At 40.1% G+C, this 23,672-nt stretch overlaps 1 protein-coding gene across 14 annotated transcripts; it reads left to right on the top strand.

Annotated features, from left to right (window-relative positions):
* Window positions 1-6,045: 6,045 nt before the first annotated feature.
* tpm1 (tropomyosin 1 (alpha)) lies at window positions 6,046-23,369 on the top strand. 14 transcript variants are annotated; one of them, XR_013786282.1, is made up of 11 exons: window positions 6,069-6,459; window positions 7,314-7,439; window positions 10,851-10,984; window positions 12,930-13,047; window positions 13,289-13,359; window positions 14,961-15,036; window positions 15,572-15,634; window positions 16,080-16,149; window positions 17,069-17,147; window positions 18,338-18,713; window positions 18,785-23,027. XR_013786282.1 is itself a non-coding variant. In XM_079450437.1 (10 exons), the coding sequence occupies exons 1-10, from the start codon at window positions 6,346-6,348 to the stop codon at window positions 18,339-18,341; spliced, it is 855 nt and encodes a 284-aa protein (XP_079306563.1). In that variant the 5' UTR covers window positions 6,069-6,345; the 3' UTR covers window positions 18,342-23,366. The 14 variants fall into 14 exon arrangements, 13 of the variants coding, with proteins under 13 accessions (XP_079306561.1, XP_079306565.1, XP_079306555.1 ...); XM_079450437.1 differs by having other exon boundaries at window positions 18,338-23,366; XM_079450436.1 differs by lacking the exon at window positions 7,314-7,439 and adding an exon at window positions 7,045-7,170 and having other exon boundaries at window positions 6,203-6,459; window positions 18,338-23,366.
* The last annotated feature ends 303 nt before the right edge of the window (window positions 23,370-23,672 follow it).

The raw sequence follows: 23,672 nt of genomic DNA, 5'->3' as shown, positions 1-23,672 counted from the left end.
AATTCCCTTGAGATCAGGTTGGTTCTTCCAAAACCTTGTATCTCCATATTTGGGGATTTAAATTTTTTGTCATAAATCATTATTAGTATTCACCCTTTCTGTTTCTCACTGGGTCTTGAAAAAGATAACCTTTAAAAAGTGTTTGTCAACCTTGACAACGCAGTGTTAAAGCATTTTATTGAACCATTATCTCACTTTTATAAAATTCAATTGTTTTTGGCTTCATAGTTGTTTGCTTTTGATTCAATTTGAGGTGCAATAAGGGATCATTCTAAACATCTGGAAGAGAATAATCAAAGTCATCTCCTGTCATGTCTCAGTTCACCTTTTTGGCCGGGTTACAGCAGTTCCCTTGCGGACAAGCACGGTCTCGTATGAAATATGATTCTCCTCCAGCTGTGTCTGAGGAACACAAACAAACACTTCTTAGGGAGGAACGCTCACTTGCCCACAACTATTCAACCATCATAACCACCACCCACAGCAAAACTGACTTCAGAAAAAATATTCGGTTAAATGAATCCCATTCGGCTGCCAAAGCTGATTGTTGTTCTTATTATTATAAATGACATGAAATGTAGAGGAGGGTTTGTCTGCTTATCATCTCCATTTCTACTTTTATTAGGGAGTAACTTTAATCTCTTTTGCTGACATAACAACTTGGCCAACAGCTTTATATTCATATTTTCCATTATTTAAAAAGCTGTTAAAAAGCTCTAATGGAAGAATACGTGTCTTGCCACATCACATAGGGAAAAAGGGAAAGGTGTATTAGATTCATTAAAGTTGAAAGGAATTAAAGCCATTTTGGGGTGTCATGTATGTTAGCACAAAAGTTTCTTTGCCATATTCGGGAGTAGTTGGCAGATTCTCCCAGTAGTCATTGTTTCGACCTTAGGCTTGCGTCTGACATGAAATGTTAAGCATCAGATTTTGAAATGAACTGTACGTTTTCCTTGATTCCGTCCTGCTAACACTAACTAGAATTCTGGAATCGTTTTTCATGCAATGATTTTACTTAAAACGCTTGGTCTGGCCCAATTTTGGGGTTTGACCTCCAGTAATTACATCGGCATAGTGGAGAAATCAGTTTTAAACCCTGAAATGTGTTTTTAAAGTGCTTACTTTTAAGTCAGAAGCTGCCTGTAGTCAGTAGGTTTTAAAACAGACCACCACCCTGGTCTCAGTTCAGTGCCAAAAAATGACACTTTCCTCCTCTAGCAACCACATCGCTTCCTCCAATAGGCGGCGGTCACGTAGGCATAACATTAGACATTCTCCGGTGGTCTGCCAGGCATCTCTGTGTCGAGAGAGACCACCTCCGTCATCTCTTGCTACAGCGGAATTCTACATATCTCTTTAATGGGCACAATGAGTCCAAACATGACACTCTTCGTCCCAATACTCATTAAGTTCACGACCCATAAGGGAGCTTGACTTCAAACCTGATCTCACAGGAATTCATAACTATTTTACGAGGTGGCTTATTCATATAAATTTGTTTGTTGTGCATTTTATAAAAATGTACGATTGCTAGAAAAAGCAATATTGAAACCCCAACCCTAGCCTGAAGGCAAATCGTACTTGAATGAATATCTGAGCCATTGAGGGTGAGAGTTGGAACAGTCAAACCGAACAGTTTTTTCAAAGCAATGGCGGTTCAGGCTCTCAATAGTTCCTGAAGTAACGCATGGAGCTGCGACTAAACAGCCCGACTGTGACGAACGTTTAACCCATTTAAAGACGTCAGTCATTTAATAAATCAATAAATGAAAGAAATAAAGCATTTAAAGAGAAAACAACTTCCTGGAACTATCTGAAGGCTCCATGAATCACGTGACACGTGGAAATGTTGAACTTTCGTTGTTGTGACTCTCAATGGCTCTGACAAAAACAAGCCACATCATAAAATAGTTGGGTCTTTGCCATGCGATTGTGTTGATCCAATGCAATACATTTTTAGGTGTTCCTTGTGTGTTCTTTAAAGCCATTTGGTGTAAACGACCCAGTTTGGTATTTCAAGAAAGCAGAAATGTGTGGTGTCCTGTGAGGTAGTTAATGTCAGATGTTCATATTTTAAACTGTTACTGTAAGTAAAACTTTAAAGCGATGCACCTCACAGGTCGTTCCAACGGCAATAACTGACAAGGGCTTTACATTTAGTGGCATGAATGAGTGGAAGCAAACAGTCTTGGATACATTTCACATAACTTATGAGTGTACGCCTGTATGTCATCACCCCCTTGATATGTGTGTTTCGGGGGCGATCAAGTTGCTGGGGTCAGGTTGCCCCTCTGCCACTTCTCCCCTGACCCCCCCCCCCCCCTCTAATTCTCCACTGGTTAATCCCCTCTCTATATATACACACCACAACGTCCCAGACATTCTCAGATGGTACCAGAGGGTAAGTCACATCGAGAAGACAGTGACATCTAGACACTATTAGGCTTTATTTTCTGTGTTTCTCACAGCTTTTAGTGTTTTAAACTGAGGTTTATAGTCATAGAACACTTTTCTCAAATGTTTTTGCTTCAAAACATTCTAAACAAATGTTCCTGTAGCTTATTTGATTGTGTTAGCTGCATGAAGGTCATGGGTTCAATTCCCAGGGAGCATGCATTGCGATAACATGTATAGCTTGAATGCACTGTAGCTCACTTTGCATAAAAGCATCTGGCAAATGTGTAAATGTAAATATAAATACGTTTGAGAGGAGCTTGTTCATGCAACCCTGTCAGTCATGTAGTAATGATATATAAACAGCTGCTCGCCGTACTCGAATTAGGCTTTTTACAACCTTTCTCCGTCTTTGCTTAAAGTGATAGCTCTCACAAAAATACAAATTGTGTCTGTGTTTATTCACCCTTGTGTCGTTCGAAACCTATATATGACTCTTTCTTCTGTGCAACACAAAAGAAGATATTTTGAGAAATGTATCAGTGGTTGTGTTCACACAATGGAAGTCAATGGGGGCCAATGTTGTGAGGTTACCGACATTCTTCAAAATATATTATTTTGTGTTCTCCAGAAGAAAGAAAGTCACACAGGTTTGAAAGCACAAGACTGAGTAAATGAGTATTTGAACTATCCCGATGATATTAAACTTCTTACTACATCCTAGATTTACTACAACCTCCTTTAATGTAAATCTACGAGTTTCTTCACCCGTGTTCTCACCCGCCAGGTGAAAATCACAGATCCTTGCGAATTCATAACATAAATAATGTGGGATTCACGGTAATTGGGTTACTATGGTAACAGTAATATGATGTGTGGCTAGCAAGTGCCACTAATAATTAAAGCAGAGGAAAAAAATAGAAGCAAATGTGCTGTGCCCATAACACAGGATCAAGAAATGACTCGCTCCAAATTGTGCAGCTCTATATGAGAGTATGAAGATGGTCTACGCAGAGGGTTTATGTGCTTGTCAGCCGTCTCTGGTTTCCTCTGCCTTCCATTCCATAATCCTCAGTAGACATGGGAAGTTTGACCCCCCCCCAGGAAGCTTTCGCACAGGATTTACAGCAGTAAAGCCTCAAGAAGGACAAAAATATTGTGCACCATTTTGATACATTTAGAAGGTAACAACTTTTAGCAAATCCTCCCAAAGGTAATCCCAGTCTTGTCTCCGTTGTGTATATTTTTTCTTCAACTTTTGGGTCCCACTGCTAAAGTCACATTGTTTCTCTCCCAAGGGTCCTTAATGTCAGATTAACATCAGACCAGTGACGTCCTCCTCTCTCTCCAAACATGGATGGTGATGTGCCATAAACCGGAAGGGTCTATTACAAGATCACTGAGGATGATAAACCATCAGCCATTAAGAAGAAAAAACAGATGCTAAATGTAAACAATGTACTCTTCACTGAAACGCTTTGGTAGTTGTTTGAGTTTTTATATGCTAGGCCAGATGGAAAAAACATATTTAAAAAGATAATCATGTCCATAAGACCATTTCACTTATGGGCATTTTGTAAATAAAGCATGAGCTGCTTGATACGGATTGAGGAAAGCTGGTGTACAAAGCCTGAAAGGTTCTCAGCTAACACTTTCTTTATTATCTCTATTCAGTCGCTCACTATATATCTGTAATGGGATTGTGGGATAAACCAAAATGTTCCCAATACAGTATCGTCTTCAAGCCAAGTATCAGCTCACGTCGTCAAACACATTTTTCATGCACAAGAGTGTTTTTTCTATATGGCCTCAATAAATCACATCCAGTATTATGTTGGCAATATTTTCAGGGGCTCGTTTTATTCTTAGGATATAAAAGTGAATTTAGCGTGTCACCACAAAACTCGCTGTTTTGGAAGTAAGATCAACAGTTCACATGTATATGGCATGTTCTGTAATGATCCTGGTGTGGAAACCCTCTTGAGTTGAGATGAAATCATGACAGGAAGTGACCCGCGCTGGGTCTGTTTGTCTAAACATAACAATGTTTGGGGGCGGTGTACAGTCATGTCCAATTAATAGAGAATGACATTTTGTATTAAAAATTTTAAATACAATTATTTTATAGACTTTGGGATTTTTTGTATAAGGAAAATGCCAATGTTCCCAAATCAATATAGCCCGAACAACATACAGTAGACGGCATTTAGATGGTTAAATCGGATCACCCAAATTTGTCCCAAAGTTAACTTCCAGTCTTCCAGAGAGAGAGAGAGAGAGAGAGAGAGAGAGAGAGAGAGAGAGAGAGAGAGAGAGAGAGAGAGAGAGAGAGAGAGAGAGAGAGAGTGTGTGTGAGAGAGGAGAGAGAGAGAGAGAGAGAGAGAGAGTGTGTGAGAGAGGAGAGAGAGAGAGAGAGTGTGTGAGAGAGGAGAGAGAGAGAGAGAGAGAGAGAGAGAGAGAGAGAGAGAGAGAGAGAGAGAGATTTCTTTCATTAAAATCTTCCATTATAACACACTATATTAACATCTATGTTATCTGTCAAAACAGTGATTTATTTCACAAACCTTTACAAGTTTAATTGAACTACAGTACCACTGTGGATGTAGGTCCGCTGAGTGTTATTGTTTAAGACGTGGTTTATTTTTAAAAATGAGAGCATTATGTGTGACCACTTGGCTAAGTGTCTTGAAATGTGAAGTTTATAGACTGAGGCAGGTGCTCGGGTGTTAAGACAGCCCTAAAAATACTCTGAGAAGCATGTGTGGAGGAGAAGGACATACTCAGGGGGGTTGACATCCCCAAAAATCAAACTTAAGCTTCCACTTGTATTTATCATGGGAAACTGATGGACCCTGTGACATCACAATAGATTGCAGGAGTGTAGGCTGCAGAAAAGCTCATGCAGGATTTTTGGCGACTCATAGTCTGCATGTGTAGAAATAAAGTAGCATTTGAGTCTAGATGATGCTTAGACCAGGCTGACAGACATCAGCTATGAGCTATGATACTTTATCAGTTTCAATATTCAGTTCTCACCAATAACTCCTGGTTCAACCTTTTGCGTGAGGTTGATGGACTGTCACTGGTTAACGTTGTGAAGTTGTGAGGTCTAGTGCCGATGAGTTATCTCAAGTAGCCTACACAGATCATGGATCACCTTCCAGGATTTGAACCAACAACTAAATTACCAACTCAGTGCTCAACACTCACGATCCCTCACATAAATACTCACTCCTGTGGAAAACGTATAAAGTAAAAATGGTAAAATATTAAAAATGTAATAAAGGTTGCTAAAGGGTTCTTTTTGGGGTTATTATTAAAACAAAATCTTTCTGTGCACAAAGGGATCGTTGTAGTAAAAACTATGAAAGGGTAAGAGATACGTTTTGATTTTTTCCTTAGAACATTTGGCTTAATGTTTGGACAAAATGGTCCTTCAACTACCCCCAAGAATCTACTACCGCGTTTGAAAATTGGTTAGAAGAACTGAGTTTTGTTCTGAGTTAGATGTTTCTCCTTTGTTTCCACGGGACGTGTCATGGTCCATTGCTTTGAGCTCCGCCTGTTCTTGAACGCAGGAACTGGTCCTGCTTAAAACTTTGTTAAGACGTCTTCAGGACTTCGCCTTGCCCATCACGCCCCTTATATAGACATATAATCGGTCAAATGTCGCACAACAGCGAATCGCCAACCAGATCCATAAAAAAGACACGGGGCATGGAGAAGCAAACCAATGCGGCTGTTTCCAAAAAAGTATTGAATATCCCGAGGAATTCGCTCACCCCTCCCGTCAAAGTACATATTTGAGAGCGCGCTCAGGAGCGAGCGCTCGCACTCCAGCTTCTGCGCTCAGTTCGGATCGGTTCAGACGCGTGTGCGTATCCGACCTTCGTTCCTCTGTGCTTTTTCCAGGGAAATTTATCCGAGCAAACCAACCCGTAAGCAGCCATGGATGCCATCAAGAAGAAGATGCAGATGCTCAAGCTCGACAAGGAGAACGCCTTGGACAGAGCTGAGCAGGCCGAGAGCGATAAGAAGGCGGCGGAGGACAGGAGCAAACAGGTCTGCAGTTTATTTGAGGACTTTTAAACAGTTTTCCGTAACGTGCGCCGATTGCGCGCACTGCTTATTTAAATGGATTATTACAACGCCCGAGTGGAATTAAAGTAAAGGAAGATAACAACAGCATAAGGAGCATGCGTATGAAACGTGTCCAGGTTTACACTTTTAGCACTTTCACGACAGCAATTCAGATCAAGATAGATTTTATTTAACCCTTTGATTTAATTTGACTATAATTTATAATGGAGCAGAAATATTCAGGATTTTCGGTATCCCACTAGTGTCCCAAATTCACCAATGTGTAGTAAAAGTGTAGCAATGTTTTTGATAGAATGATCAGTGTTGTTTTTTCTACAAATAGTAAAATATTGTTAATGTCCTTTGACCATAGCTAATGTGTGGTTTATCTGATTTTACTTCAAATAAAACCTGAAAATATGCGCTTACTTTACTTCAACAATGGTTAATTTCCAGTTTACAATAAAAGTGACCAGACGAGTTTTTTTTCATTCATTGAGTAAAATAATGAGCACGAATAAAGATTCACCTCATGTGTCATCCAACCTGTCATTTATGCACGTGTAGTTAGAAGACGAACTAATTCAATTGGAAAAGAAGTTACGCGTAACCGAGGACGATCGCGATAAAATGCTCGAGGAATACCAGAGCGTCGAGGAAAAGCTCCTGGCCTCAGATGAAGTCGCTACTCAGGTATTTCACTCTCTGAATCTTCCTAACTTCTTTCTTTTTCTTCCTCTGTCCGTCTATGTGCACGCGCGCCCCTATGCGCGCACACCACGCACGCACACTGCTTCCCGCACTTTGCTGTCGATCAATCAATAAAACGCACGCAGCTTGAGGATGACCTCGTAGCACTGCAGAAGAAACTGAAGGGCACAGAGGACGAGCTGGACAAATACTCCGAGGCTCTTAAAGATGCCCAGGAGAAACTGGAGTTGGCTGAGAAGAAAGCCGCAGATGTGAGTATGGGGAGCATAGTTCACCGCAGTCACGCATCTTCTCTCTGACACTTTTTGGCATGCCACTCATCTACGTGTCATTTGTGCGTGTGTTTGTTTTGTTGTGTATTGCTCATAATTTGCGCTTTCAAAGTTTAAGAGACTTGACATTGAGTGTCAGCTCTTTCTCAAATGGTAATAAACCACAAATAGACCCAAATGAGACAGGTGTTTCAGTAAGAGGTATAAATAAATGTATGTTGGTAGTCTGGATAATTTGATCTTGGAAGAATTTAGTTGAGTTCATATTACAATATTGCCCTAATGAATCTGAGCACAGCGTTGACGTCTCTTCTGAAACCCCAGATGAAATACATATAGGGTTTTTATCTCAGGATAAAAATGTGAGAAGCAGAAGACCTAAGCGATTTTTATTTTGATCTCATTGCTGTGCAGAAGAAACACCATTAAAAGGGTCGTCTATTTGGGGGGGGGGGGGCGTGTGACGTCATGTCACCTACAGTATTGTAGATTCTCGCGCTGCGAGTCACTAAGCAAACGTCATGGGGCAAGCCGTCCCGTAAAATCTTTTTTTTAAGCTATGGCAACTGAGATCTACACAATCCACATGCTTTTGACCAAACATGGAGTAGTCGTGTGCGTACACGTATAAAACAAGATTCAGAGCAAGGATTTAAATTACATGACAAGCCTTCCAAGACACAAGAGTGTATGCAGACAGGCTGTTATATTTAGCCTAGTGCTTTATATGGTCAACATCTTGGGCTCTGCCCTTCAGTAGCCATGCACCGAGAACGACTGAAATCCTTCATTTAAATTGGCTCACTATTTTAATTTATAATGTATATGTAATGTAATGGTTTTACTTTTGTTGCGCGAATAGACAGCAATGGACAAAGTCTTCAATATTTAAATATGCATTGCTTTGCGACAAATTTAAGTCATTTGACAAATTCTTCAAAACATATGAAAGATTTTATATATAGCTTTGCATAATATTATCATGTATTAAACCTTTACTTTTGCATTTCTAAACACAATGACACGTTCTCGGGTCGTTTTATGCATGTGTATTATCTCTCACGCGCATAGAGCTTTGTATGGTCCCCACGTTGGCTAGCGCGCACTTGGAGGGCCCCCTTGTGCGCTATGAAGGAACTACAGTAACATGTTTATTTAAAAAATGTTTAGCTCGAGTGTATTTCAATATTTATAATACAAAATTAATAAAAATGAATGCATTTAAAACTCCAACTAAAGCACCGGTTAGTTATTAGGGGAAATACGATACGAAGGCAGTTCTGCTGTAATAAAACCCCTAGAGGGCACTACAGGACAGTGTAAGTTCGGCCCCAGTGCAATGAGCCCCCTCCCCTTACAACCTTTCCTCATAAAGCAGCTGTTTCAGCATCAGCACCCCAAGCATCGAGCCAATTAACCATTAGGATATTGATGACTAGATTCAGGTGTTCTGCAGGTGAATGACGTAAACACGCCACACGTCTTAACCCCAGAGAATAAACATTTGAACTAAAACAATAATAATGTTATTTTTTCGTTCTCGTCACGTTAATCACAAACGTCTGTAAATCTCGTATAAAACAATGAAAGCATTTTAGAAAACGTGTAGATAATCCCTAGTTTATGGTAATGACGTCGCTCAAGGCTCGCCTATGAAAACATGCTTACTTCCGGTGTGATCGGTAAGCGTCGCTCCGCGTCCTCCTACACACGCATCAGGGGCATCAGCGTCTCTGTGCTCCGCATCCACCTCAAACGCACAAAAGTCAAGCCTTTTAGTAGTCTAATAGAACAATAATGGCGGCCACATCGCTGGAGGCAGTGAAACGGAAAATAAAACTGTTGCAAGAGCAGGCGGACGGTGCTGAAGAGAAAGCCGAGAAACTGCAGAAGGAGTTGGCGTTGGAGAGGAAGGCAAGAGAAGCGGTGAGAGCGCCGAATGATACAAAGTAACGAGCGCGTGTTTAAAATGTAACGCGCGGCATCGTAACGTCATAACCCAGAACATCTGATGGAAATGTTTCATTTTAACAAATGTGTGAAATTTCCATGGCGTTTATACGACCGTGCGCGTACCGGGATGTGCGGTATTTACGTAGCGGAATTCCTCCGCCGCCCCGCTGTGCGCAGCCTGTTAAACTGCTAAATATATCTCACCGTCTCTTTATAATCTATGAATTCTGTCGGATTACGTGCAGAATAAACGGATTAAATGAAGCACCGAGGTGATATGAAGTTGCACATGCAAATGGTGCACATACAGGCCATTACAAAAACATTACCAAGCCCCGTGTTGCTTTTACCCAAAACTTTGAGATCGTTTACGGCGTATCTGCGCACTATTTGTGAATACGATCAAACGGGAGGGTGGTATCATCATTTAACTTTAACTTCTTGCAGTCTCCGTTTGATACACACGCATTTTCTGGAGGCCAGAGTTTCCGGGTGTATTATTTTAAACCTAATATCCTTGCAGCGCGTCAGGAGTGATGCTGGACAGACCTGTTCGTGTCGCCTATATTGTAGTGGGTTTGTTATAATAATGGACGATGTATTGCTGCCTCGGGCTGTGTGGACTCTCTCATTTGAGAGCAGTTTGCCTTATATGGCCTGACACGTCGGGCTCACCTTGGTCTGTAAAACAGCACGCACAGTCACTGCAGGAAACACGGGCAGTTTTGTAGTGTGTACGTGACATTGGGTTTAGGCTTTTCTTTGCTCGAGACGCCTGGGGAGCTTTAGCATGCGACGTAGCTTAGTGTGCTGCTAAGGCTATCAGTTTTGCTTTCTAGTTTTCCATATCTCGACTATAAGATGCACTTTGCCCCTATGTAGTGCCCTTTGGTGTGCGTTTTGTTATGCATGTTACTTCTCAAATGCATGGTAGACTTTGCCTTAATTGATTTTACATTTAGAGTTGCTTTACATTGATGTTTGACATTCAATGTAAAATCTGTGAAAGTAACATGACCAAATAGTATGAACACAGCATGCTAAATAGAATGTGGTTTGATTATAATCATCAGAATTATTAGCATACTTCTATATTTCCCACAAACGGCCTGTAGTTCTCCACTGGTCATGCATTTGGCCTTTGACGGTATAATCTATGTAGGTCTATTGGGAGCTGCCACAGCCTGTTAATGTTGTCCCTGTGGCTGGTAATGATCCAAAGGCCCAGGCTTTCTCATCCATTAGGTCCTATATAGGGTGTGTGCGCAACTACTGTACAGCAGAAGGAATCGTTCCGGCAGAGTAGGTCTTAATGGAAGCTAGTGAGTGTGGAGTAGCATTTGGGTCCAAGTACACTGTCATCAAAATCTACATATGATGGTTAAAAGCATTGCAAATGTCAATCTTGGTCTGACTCTGGTTCTTCTGTTCTTCAAGGCTGAGGCTGATGTAGCTTCCCTGAACCGACGTATCCAACTGGTTGAGGAGGAGTTGGATCGCGCACAGGAGCGTCTGGCCACGGCTCTGCAGAAGCTGGAGGAGGCTGAGAAGGCTGCAGATGAGAGCGAGAGGTCAATATAATTCTCTTCAAATTGCACATTGCAGTGGCCAAAAACACGCAGTGATGTCAAAGGGGTGATTTATTAAAGGGATAGTACAGCGTACATTACATTTTTTTACTCCAAACCTGTATACATTTCTTTCTGCCGAACAGAAAATGTTTGGAAGTATGCTGGATCCCGAACAGTTTTGGGGAAATATTGACTAATAAAAAAGAATAACTTCTATAGGAGTCAAATGGTGCCCCAGAACTGTTTGATTTCCTGCATATCGTTTTTTAGCAAAACAAATGATTGTATACAGGCTTGAAACGATTTGAGGTTGAGTAAATTAAAGATTAAAATTTTTGGATGAGATATCCCTTTAGCGGCTGAAAAATGGAAGGGGCGTCACACGATTTATACTCAAGTGTGGTAGTGTTCAGTCAAGTGTGCTTTCCTGCAGGACTGTAAGCCCGCTTCACTCATGCAGAACATGTCAGTTGAAGTGATGTCCCTCCCCCATCTCGCAGTAAATGCGGTTGCTGTGTGCAAGCTCCACAGTTGTGTTGCTATTGAAGTGACAACATGCTACCACTTCCTAGTCTACACTGCATCTGGTCGCCTGCATAAAGACTGTTTGTGTGTGTGTGTCGAGGGAAGTCCTTGAAATTTGCTAATCGCCTATAACGGTCGCTTTCGTGAGGATTTCGTAAACCTAGTTGTGATGTTTTTTACAAATAGTTTGCCTTGGTTTTTATTTAGAGAGGCACTGACTGGACAAATGTTTTAAAGAACATCATTGCGGATCGATGTGTGGGACTGTTTTAAGCTAGCCTTCATGAGTGTTTTGTACACATTAGCTGGGTTTCCATTACAGATATGCGTAAAACGTATGCATTATTTTCTAAATGTCAATATAAAAAATTATGACATTTACATAAACGCTCTTACAACAAGTTGAAAATTTAATTTCAGTTGCATTAGTCATTCTTGCCAAACAACAACTTTGGGTTTTATGGAGAGTTTCGAATCAACTTTAGAAGTGGAAACTGCCACCTACTGCGAAGTAAATGCGAAATATTCTTTTGTCAAATTGCCTGAAAACAGCTTGCTAGTATAAGTTTTTGCGAAATTGACGTGTTTTCGGATATTTTGATTTGATTTCAGTATGAAATCAATTTCAGTTTGAAGGGTAACGGAATCATAGGTGTTGTTTAATATTAAATATTTTATTTCAGTATCAGTACGTAAAAAGTTTTTTGACATGTTCAAGTTGTTTTCTATTTTCTTCAGTTTACATTGAAGCATTTAGCAGATGACTTACAAACACCATAAAGCAATTAATTGTTTTTTTAGAATGTCATTGTTTGGACACTTTGCTAGTGTTTAATGTCCTTGAAATACTGCTGTCTACAGCATGAACTTGAGGGCAAAGCAGAAGGTTGTGTCTTTGGTTAGCCTTCATGAGCTTTGTTGTAGTTGTAACTTTGTGTTTGTTTTTACTTAGTAAAGCATTGATTGGACACTTGCTCGAAAGCATTGAAGGGTGTAGTTGTGTGTATCGTCGATGCTGTTTTTGACATAAACAACTGACGTGAGCTGTTTACGTAGAGTCATCGGCTCCCTGAATAAACAGCAATTTGTAAAGGCACTAGGCTGCGTTTCCCTTCCTTTGTTTCCCCACACAGAAGCCCTCTGTCCCAACATAGAGCCACTCTGTACTGAGACCTGCTCGTATGGTTAAGTGCAAACACATTGCACAGTTTTCCATTCCCCATTCATCTGTTCTGACAACCGACTATTCTGACAACACAGGAAACCAAAAGGGTTTTGAAAATAACGGTTTAAATTGAACTGAAAGACGCCAAACTGACTAATTTTGTGCGATTCGAGGCAAGATATTGATCTTGATTGAATAATGTTGAAGATGGGTTCCTTGGTCACATTTATATCTCCTCTCCTTTTCCATCTCTAGAGGCATGAAGGTCATTGAGAACAGGGCAATGAAGGATGAGGAGAAGATGGAGATCCAGGAGATCCAGCTCAAAGAGGCCAAACACATCGCTGAGGAGGCTGATCGCAAATATGAGGAGGCAAGTTTCATCAGGCCACACACGAGAAAATAAAAGCACTCACTTCCTGCCCAACCCGAGTCACATGACCTTTCGCACATAAAGTGTGAACCAGATGCATGAACATTTTACAGACGTGTTGTATTTTAGTATTAATGAGTGTTAAGTTCCTTTGTATGAACAGGAAGTGATTCTCATATGTGTAATTGGGTTTAAGAACAGCAGTGTGTAATTGTCGCATCTGATGTGTGTGTGTGCGCAGGTGGCCCGTAAGCTGGTGATCGTTGAGGGTGAGCTGGAACGTACAGAAGAACGTGCCGAGCTGTCTGAGGGGTACGGGGTGTTCTTACAGCCCATTGCATGTTCTTTAAACCCTATACACATACATTCATGCACATGCCTGAATCACACACACGCACAACCTTTCAGGCTCTGTTGAGCCGCACACGCCGGGTGCATTCAGAAACAAATGTGGAGTGAAATAGTCTTTGATGCCTGGACAAAAATTCGTCATTCTCTACGTTTAGTAGTATTTTACATAATGTTATTTCTTAACATTAGTCGCTCCAGAGGTTCTTAAGTTAAATGGATGTTTAACACTTCCAGGATTTTCTTAGAGATCTGTGACTGGTTTGTGTCACATTAAAGTGACCGTTTACCCACAAATAAAGATGTTTTTTATTTATTCACCCTCCTGTCATTTCAAAATATCTTTTATGTAGAAGTCATAAAGGCTTGAAATGACAATAGGGTTGGTAAATGATGACAGAATTTAAAATTTTGGGTGAACTATCACTTAAAAGGTAATGGGGTGATGCAGATGCATGCCCCGCCCCAGCACCTTCTTATAGGTCACTTTGTTAATGAGCTCAGCTAAATGGTTATTTCAACATTTGCAGTACCAATGCTTTAAAAACATGAGTAACAATGAGACCCAAAATGACCGCGTTCCACGTAACTGTTCTGTGTACCTTTTGGACCAGCTTGGAAACAAAACACGCAATTTGGGACCGGACACACTATTTGTTGATTTAACATTGAGAGTGTTGTGCTTGTGTGTTTGTGTGCCCCCTAGACGTATGACTCCCATATTAGCTAATACCTAATTCCTGCTTCACATCCCTTTGTTTTGGTTATTTTTGTTTGCATGCTCCGCTAACTTGCATGCCCTTTTTTTGGAACGGCCTTGCGCCCCTGCACGCACTAACAGACGTCTCAGAAGATTACAAGAAGAGGTCAGGGTGTTGGACCAAAGCTATAAGTCATCAAAAGCATCAGAAGAACAGGTACTGCACATGAATCGTTAGCTCGCATATACAATCTCCTCTGCTTCCTGACCTCATGTGCCCTGTCGTACCCTAACACACCGTTTCTCCGGCTTTCTGCGCATCGTTTTTGTGTAAGAAACCATCATTCAGAAATGCAGGGTGATGTCCCCAACAAGATATGAGAATCCGATCGTTGCATCCGTTTGTGTTAAGGATTAGTAGTGTGTAACATGACTACAGTTATATATTTGGCTATTTCAGGCTCTTTTTGTTACCCTTATACCCCAAAATGAAACATCTCATGTTGTTCCAAACGTTTGAATGCCACATGATGCATTTCTGGGTGAATTTTTGGGTCCCCTTGAGATCTTGACACTAATGGGTTCATGCCCTTCTAACAAAGCAGGAATGCTGCAATTTGCTTCTTGCATGCTGCTGTTAAATAGATTGGGTTTCATCGCCGTGCAACATCTCTGCTGAGCTGTTGGCTCCCCTACCCGTTCACTCCAGATTTTTGATTGATTTTTGGGTCTTTGTGTTTATTTCTCCCTTCTCCTGGTCCTTTGGTGTTTCTCTATCCATCCTGCCTCTGGGCCTTTTCCTCTACTTTTCCCTTCGTTCCTCTTGGTGTTTACCTGCCTCTGCGTTCTTTGTGTAAAACGCCAGCAAATGCTCTGAGCTTGAGGAAGAGTTGAAAACTGTGACCAACAACCTGAAGTCCCTGGAAGCCCAGGCTGAGAAGGTAGGTGTGCTGCTTGCACCGGGCATACAGTCCACCCCCTCCTCCTGACCAAACCGGGATAACCAGTATGTTTCCAGGTTGAGAAGCCATCTTTGCAATCAAGCTGATGTATTGATAGAGTTGTGTAATTGAGGTTATTGCGTATTGAGCGTATACTATTTTAGACCTGCATGGTGTTAGGGCAATGTTTCCAATATGTATTTTGCTGGTTGACCAGAACATATGTGCTTTTCCTCACGAAAGCCAGAAAATGGTTAGCCGCCTAGGTGATGCTGGTCAAAGAAAGAGGAAGATATACTTATGCTGGTCTTTTCAGCAGGAATGGTTATAATCTTGTAACTTACATTCATCGATTTGAAATTGTTGTTTTGTGGGTCTTCTAAGAGTCACACATTGATTTCCAAATATTTGATTGTGATAGTAAGTAGATGATAGTAAGATAAAACCTTTGGGGAACTGTTATTGTTCCTTGAAGTGGTTTGTGTGGTCGGTGTGCTGGTTTGGGTCTTTACGTTTGTTCTTGTGATTCCTACAGTACTCACAGAAGGAGGACAAATACGAGGAGGAGATCAAGGTCCTGACCGATAAACTGAAGGAGGTGAGATGTGCAGATCTTTATCCGAGGACTTCAGTCGTGTTTATATTAAGCATTGGCCACTTATGACCAACATCTTATCACAATGTCACATTTTAGTTTCCCGTAATATTCACTATTATATTTAATGGACAAATAATACGAATGAAATTCAATTTCACTTCCTGTCTGCATGATTTAGATTTAAAGCCATTGTAATAGCCGATGAGCACATTTCCTGTGGCCGCACTTGAGATAAAGATGTAAAGCACTATTGCTGGCTGATAGTATCACAAATATATCTACTGTGGTGAAATCTCTTCTCAATTAATCACATTTTCTCTACATTGTGTGGTAGATGCTATCACACCGATCCTTGTCTGTTATTGTGTGCGAGCGGATGCGTGTCTTTGCATGCGTGTGTTTAAGGTTTGCTTGAAATATTTGAATGACAACACTTTTTCTGTAGGCTGAGACCCGCGCCGAGTTTTCTGAAAGATCAGTCGCCAAGCTTGAGAAGACCATCGATGACCTTGAAGGTATGGTTTGGTTCACTCTAATTTCTCAATGGTTTCATTTCATGGCCTCATTCATACATACGTTATGCTTTTAACCTCACATTTCACTACTGTCACTACTGTTTCTCAAACCTTTTGCTCCGCTGGCCTTCTTTCGACTCTTATTCATTCAGGCATTACGTTTTTAGAAAAGACAGATCATTGTTCAGATGCACAGACAGAGTTTTCATTGTTTTGCGAGATGATACCAGGGCTGTTTGGTCCGGGATTTTATGAGGTGGTGTTAAATGATGTTCGCCTGTCCTGCTTATTTGGGTTTACACAAGCCTAAATTAATTTTCATAAGGCCATCATGACGGGGATAAGAGTGTTTGCACTATGTCATTGTGTTGGTTCTGATCAGAGAAACATCAGTTACAGGGATGTCTTAAAGGGATATTACACCCAAAAGTAAAATTATCGTTTACTCGTTCTGGATTGGTCAAACTTGTACGACTAACTTCTATGAAACACAAGCGAAGAGGTCCTATTCAAAGTTTGGAGAAGAGTAATGAAAATTAAAAATGTTAATATTTCCTAAATATGTTTACGTGTTATGTGTACATATCTGTTTATTAAAACAATATGAATATGTATAGTACACACTTTTTTCAAGATGTGACTAATCGTTTGACTTTGTCAGTCTGTATATCGTAGTGTATCTGTGGAGGCCATTGTATGAAGACTTATTATATTCTTGTTTTATTTATTCTCCATTCCACTATAACCTAATTTTTTCTTTCCTTCCCTACTATCTTCATGTCACTGTCTTGGTGTCTGTCTCTCTGTTCACTTGGACCTGTCTTGCTGCTGGACTGGATGCTTCATTTCTGCACTTCTTTTTATCCCCACACCCGTTCCCTCCCTGTCCACCCTCCTCTCCACCAAAACACACCAATAGATGAGTTGTATTCCCAGAAACTCAAGTACAAAGCCATCAGCGAGGAGCTCGACCACGCTCTCAACGACATGACATCAATGTAATTCACCCTTGGCATGTGCTTATGCCCCACCCCATTACCCATAATCCCACATCTCATGCCCTCTCTGAATGTGGTCTTGTTCCTTTCATTCACTCACTGCGATAGTTTTCTGTTTTAAACCGTCTGCTATCTCTGTGATTCTACAAGAACCATGGTTCATTTTACTGTTATTCAAGTTAGGTCATTTGGGTATAGCAAATTCACCCTTGGGTGTTCCACCGCAGGCACCATGGCTTGTAGAAGCAGTGGATAGGAGCTCTTTTTCTTATGTTGTGGAATTTATTTTGTGTGGTTTCGGATTGTTACCTTGTTCAAGAAATTGTGGAGGAACAAATAGCTTCTAACTCTCATATGTTCAGTTAATTTAGTTATTCAGTATATGCTGTGCTAGGGCTGGGCAAGAAAGAAAACAACCATAAACCACAATATTGTTTTATTTTTGACTATGTAGCAGCATTTATAATTGAGATCAAATCTATATCAAATGATAAAGGACAGTTTTCGCAATATAGGAACATTGAACCCAGCCCAGCCTTACTTGCATCCCTTAAGTCTTAACCCCAGTGCATGTTATGGATTTTCTGTATTTTCTGTGTGATTTCTTTTCACTTGTCCATTTCTAAAGATTTTAATTCATGTGCTGCTAACAAGGCCGTCTTCTGAAAAGACAGGCCCAAAGCCTGCCGTTTGGATCTTTGCATCATGTTTAATGTTGATGCTATGTTAGTTTTTTTTTTCGGATATTACTAAGCGCTGCTTGGTAAGTCAGCCACGCAAGTCCGCTTTTTGGCCACTGCATATTTGAATACACTTGCTGATACTTAACTATATCAGATTTGCGTGTGACTCTTTACTCAGCCCTCTTGTCAGTAAACCTGGATTACTTTCGCAAAATATATTTTGTGGAATGCCGTTAACCGAACAGTGACGGCACCCATTGACTTGCAATGGTTTTGTGTCCATACAATAGAAGTGAATGGGTGCCATCACTTTTCGGCTACCAATTCTTCCAAATATCATCTGTGTTCTACGGAACAAAGGTACACAGGTTTGAAATGACAAGAGGGTTAGTTACGATGACAGAATTTGTGTGCAGTGGCTCTTTTCTATTTTGTTTGGTGATAGATTCTGTCCCACGATTGGCTCTTCCATCACCACTTTTTTCACTTCTTCCCCTCCCTGCGCAGATAAATCGTTCGCATCACTTCAACGACGCCTCCCCCCGGCTGAACGGCATCTCTCCGCTTTTTCTGGCATCTCATTTCCTGTCATACTCTTGCCCTCCCCGTCTCCATTGTGTTTTATTTCACATCTCTTGTACAGAATCTTCATTCTCTGCTTTAAGTTAAACTTTCTATGTAAATCTTTTCCTTGTCATTTTGTTTCCTGTTCATTTGTGTGTCCTATGTGGCTCTAATAAAGTCAAGAATCGCTGGAAGTCATGGATTTCTCATTATAAAACCGTATCTGGTCCTGGATGCTGATTGGTTAATAGCCATGCTTTATTTAAGATAAAGCACAACTATGACCTCCTCACAGAGCTTTTATTTGTATTATTGATCCGCAGTCATGGATTCGTTTTTATTGAATAGCAACATTGTTACTGTTCACTTGTTTAATTTTACTTTAATTAGTTGCTGAATATACATATAAAGAAATAAGGTGCTCAAGGCTGTGTCATATTGTTAATATACAGTGGGGGAAATAATAATTTGATCCCCTGCTTTTTTGTAAGTTTGCCAGCTTTCAAAGAAATGAAGGGTATATATTTTTTTAATGGTAGGTTTATTTGAACTGATACAGAATATCTCAGTCAGGGTAAAATTGTGATTATAAAGGTTATAAATTGATTTGCATTTCAGTCAGTGAAATAAGTATTTGATCCCGAGCAAAACATAACTTTGAAACCCTTGTTAGCAAGCACAGAGGTCTGACATTTCTGATAGCTTCTCACCAGGTTTGCACATGTGTCAGGATACATTTGAGTCCTGTCCTCTGTATATCTATAAGGTTTCTTGGCTGTCGCTCAGCAAATTGGAGTTTTAGCCTCTATCACAGATTGTCTATAGGCCTAGGGTCTAGAGACTGGCTGGGACTTTTAACGTGCTTCTCCTTAAGCCACTCTTTGGTTTTCTTGGCAATATGTTTCGGGTCTTTGCCATGTTAAAGGCACATCCACGACCCATTTTCAGTGGTCTAGTTAAGTGGATGAGGTTCTCGGTACATGGGCCCGTCCCTGAGCCCCTCAAGCCGGTGAAGTCATCCTGTACCCGAGTTGAGAAAAAGCATAATGTTTCCAACACCATGCTTCTCTGTAGGGATGGTGTTCTTGGAGTCATAGCCAGCAATTCTCTCCCTCCAAAAACAGGAGTACATTTTCTTCCTGTTTGACCACAGCACTTTCTCCAAACCCTCTTCTGTCAAACTTCCTTGCGGGTGCTTCAGGATTTCAATCTATTGTGACAGTGTGTTACCAATGTTTTGCTTGTTAACTGTGGTCCCAACTGTCTTGAACTCACTGACAAGTTCTGGGCTGATCTTTAACCTTTCTCCTGTTCATCTTTAACCATCTTGAGGAAATCTTGCAGGGAGCTCCAGACCAAGTTTTTTGTATTTCCTAATAATAAATTAACCAATTGCAAACCAAGCTTCTCTCTGTAGCCTATTCAAGGTTTGTGGAGGTCTACAATCTTGTCCCTGACATCCTTTGAAACGTATTTGGTCTTGACCATGGTGGTGGAGAGGTTGAAATGACAGATAAAGATTCTGTTGGCAGGCATCTTTTATATACATAACAAACTGACTTTGATTAGTTCTGTCATTTTAAGAAGGTTCTTCCGTGGTCCATATAGGCACATAACCAATCTGTGGAGCCAGAATTCTTGCTGCTTGGTGGGGATCAAATACTTATTTCACTGACTGAAATGCAAATCAATGTATTACCTTTATATACATTCTTTCCTCAGATTTTTTTTAGTTGATATTTGGTTTCTATCAGTTAAAATAAACCTACCATATAAATTATGGACCCTTAATTTCTTTGTAAACTGGCAACTGATCAACAATCAGCAGGTGATCAAAAAAGTTTTCCCCTCACTGTAGACAGTGGGCATCATATTTGATTATATAAATGTTATAAACCAAAGAGAATTCGTTGAATTTGACATCTACATGTGGGGAGCATTTCGAAGCACTTCGGTTTACCTGCATTTACATATTAGGCAAATTTAGCCTTTCCTCCCATTCAAATTTCCATGCGTTTATAATAGCTTCATGGAGGTAGTCTTTGTATCTTCTGTTTCCTAAACCAAGCACATAACCCGTATCTTCTGTTTCCTAAACCACACAGGTAACCCGTATCTTCTGTTTCCTAAACCACGCACATAACCTGTTACTCTGTGTTTTCTAGTAGAGAAGTACCAGCAACAGAGGTCAAATTCACTGTTGTGTATTATTATGAATAGCAAAGATGTGCAGTTCACATGTTGGTGTCTGGTGATGTAAATGTTATAAGGTTATGTTTAAGTTTAGAACATGTAGATCTAAAACATAGGCAGATAAAATTGTAAGTGGGAAAGGAAGGAAAACACTTGTAAGTCCTAGGACCCAGTTACAAGTTAGGAAGTTAAGTTTTAGGAGTATATTTTGACAGAGTATTGTAATATACAAACATATTTGTTCAGAGGTGTATAAAGACCTTTCATAATGAAGCGTTATTAGGAGCCCTAAACAGACAAACCGCTCTAGAGAATATGTTCTTTATAAATACGTTATCTCCTTCGTTAAAGAAGCGAAAATGTGATGACACATTTTCGTCCCGGTCATCCTCCGAAAGTGCTTTGAAAGGCAGGGGTGGAGTGAGCCGTTAGTTCCAGTTCAACCTCACCACAAGATGCTGCTAAATGTCATACTTTGGATCTTTAAATATGAAGTTATTTATAATATATTTTATTTAGGGGTTTATTGCAATCAGATTATTTTTTCAATATTCTAGACACTTTTGGATTTGCTATTGACTACCAAGAAACCCTTGGCATTGCAACCCGCTTGGACTTTTTAAACCTATTTATATTAAGTTGATTTGATACTTGAGCGAATAGGATTAACGGGTTACTAGTGATTCTAGAACAATTATGAATTGGTCAGCAAAATAAGTGATGTCATATCCTTGCATTTTATTTTGTTACAGTTATATAGTTTCAAATTCATTTTAGTGTGTGGTTTGAAAAATTCTAGAATTTTGTGAAAGGGTTTTGAGCATTTGAACTAAAGATCAGGCAGAACCCCTGATATTTGTCCCACCATGTTATTGTTTGCTCAGAGCTCCCTCTATGATCCTAATCTACTGTTTACATGTTCTCCAGAGGTATGCAAGTTTAAACTCAAATATTGCCCCGGTATGTTAACCTTTACAAACACTAGCTATGACCTCCTGAAAAAGTCCTCCGATGAGAACTTTCCTCCAGTCTTTAAGGTTTGTTTCAATCTGTGACGTGTGCCTTTCAGTGTTTCAACCAATGCAAACTAACTTTTCTGCATCCTTGATCTGCTCTACTGTCCGTCTTGCTATTTCACACTATTCTTTCTCCCTTTTCTTAACCTGCTGCCTTGACTGCTCCTGTAGACCGTCTCTACCAGCAACTGGAGAGAAACCGCCTTCTATCTAATGAGCTAAGAATGGCTTTGAATGAGGACTATAACTAGTGTGAACTTCTGAATGGTGTCTGATGTGAATTTTGTGCTTGAATGTTTGTGGCCGGAGGATTTTCTTGCTGCCTTCAAGCCCTGTTGAAATCGTTTTTATGAGATGAGCTTGCGATGGCGCCACCGCAATGTCGCAACTGCAGATGCATGTAAAAAAGATATTGATTTATAATTGTTAATGATTAAGTGGTGCTGGTCAGGTGACGAGATTTCACAGCAACTACATTTCCCATAATTCCTTGTGAAAGTGCCACTTTGCAAGCAATGTGCATATTCTTTGTGATGCACTAACGTCCCATTTCTGTCGGGAGCAAAAAATTGCATCTTCGTAATTACAACTTTCAGACTTGAAGGCAGCGTGCGTATCCTTAACGGCTACTAAGATAATCAGGATGATTTCCAAAGCCATTTTGCTTTATGCAAGAGTCAGCACTTGACTATAACTGTCTCTATATACAATACAGTATAAAGTGTATATCGAGTATATCTATATTCAGTGTCAGCTAGTTACATGTATTTATTCATTTAAAGCATGCGTTTATTGTGTGAAATTCATTACTATTGACCGGTGATGCATGATATCCCACAGACAGAATGTCTTGTTATTACAACTGGGTTTTTATGACTGTCTCAAGAAACCCACTGCATGGTATGTCCTACATGCTTTGCATTAATATTAATGCCTTTTTTGCTTGATGTTCTAACAGAGAAGCTCTCACATGCTAAAGAAGAAAATCTTGAAATGAACCAGATGCTGGAACAGACTCTATTGGAGCTCAATAACATGTGAACAACCTGGTCACACAATGATGTCTGCATTTTGTTATCATTGAGTGTTTTTGTTTTTTTGTCCTGACAGTTATCAGATGGAATAACCATGTGCCATTTGTTACGAACGCTTTCGTTTTCCATGCGTTGTATGTTTTAAGGTAATGGTATGGTACGTGTTTGTTTTATTCTGGTTGTGCACGAAGAAAACAAAGTTTGCAACAATTGCACTTAAATCAATATATGAACATTGCTGTTATTGTGGACATTTGAGTCTAAAGCCAAGTTTAATTGAAATTGCAAGGTTTTCTTTTAGTGTACATGGGATTAGGTTGTCCTGTGTATGCTGGTGCTACTGTGAAGGCAGACGTCTAGCAGTTTGACGCTTATAGGTTTATGATTATTTCAATTTGAGTTATTCTATGTGCCAATATTTAGCCCAAGGGACTTATTTACACAACTTTTATTTATTTTTGTTTTGCCCTTACCCCACACCCTTAAATGTCTACTTTCTTCAAAATGCCAGGCAACATGATTCGCAAATGCGTTATTGGGTGGTCTGTGCGATTCACGCCAAAACCCACGTGGTTCCAAATGCCTTCATTTTGAATTGGGAAAAGTATGATGAAATCATATTTTTTGTGCCTCGTTCATTTTAGTCATTTTAAATGTAGGTGTATTAAATGTATGTCAAATAAAATGTACAAAGGTAAAATGCAAATAAAACCACTCCGCTTGACATTTTCTAAAGCCTGGGGGTCTGTTTTTTTCTCAACGCTTCATTTTGTTCCCTCCAACCTTCACATTCACCACAGAGGCTTTTATCTTCCCACACTCATTCTGCCAATAGCAGAGACTATGTTACCTAACAAATGTTAATCAGCCCATCTGCCTATTAAATGAATGCTTCCTGTATTAGCCTACATTTAAATATTTGCTTCTGTTGGCTGAGCCTCAATGCAAGAATGTGTTGTGGGTTTTTTCATGGATGATCATATCTCTCCTGTAGAAGGGGAGGATTAAAACACACTGATATATTTTGGTATTGGT

This window comes from Barbatula barbatula, assembly GCF_947034865.1.
Source record: "Barbatula barbatula genome assembly, chromosome: 25".
Classification (NCBI taxonomy): Eukaryota; Metazoa; Chordata; class Actinopteri; order Cypriniformes; family Nemacheilidae; genus Barbatula; species Barbatula barbatula.
This window is presented reverse-complemented; position numbering and strand designations above follow the sequence as displayed.

Excerpts from the sequence above, each read along its gene's own strand:
- tpm1 (XM_079450433.1), top strand. The coding sequence starts at position 6,346 with ATGGATGCCATCAAGAAGAAGATGCAGATGCTCAAGCTCGACAAGGAG. Across the intron at positions 13,360-14,960 it reads CGTGCCGAGCTGTCTGAGGG|CAAATGCTCTGAGCTTGAGG; the intron begins GTACGGGGTGTT and ends GTAAAACGCCAG. Across the intron at positions 16,150-22,561 it reads GACCATCGATGACCTTGAAG|AGAAGCTCTCACATGCTAAA; the intron begins GTATGGTTTGGT and ends ATGTTCTAACAG.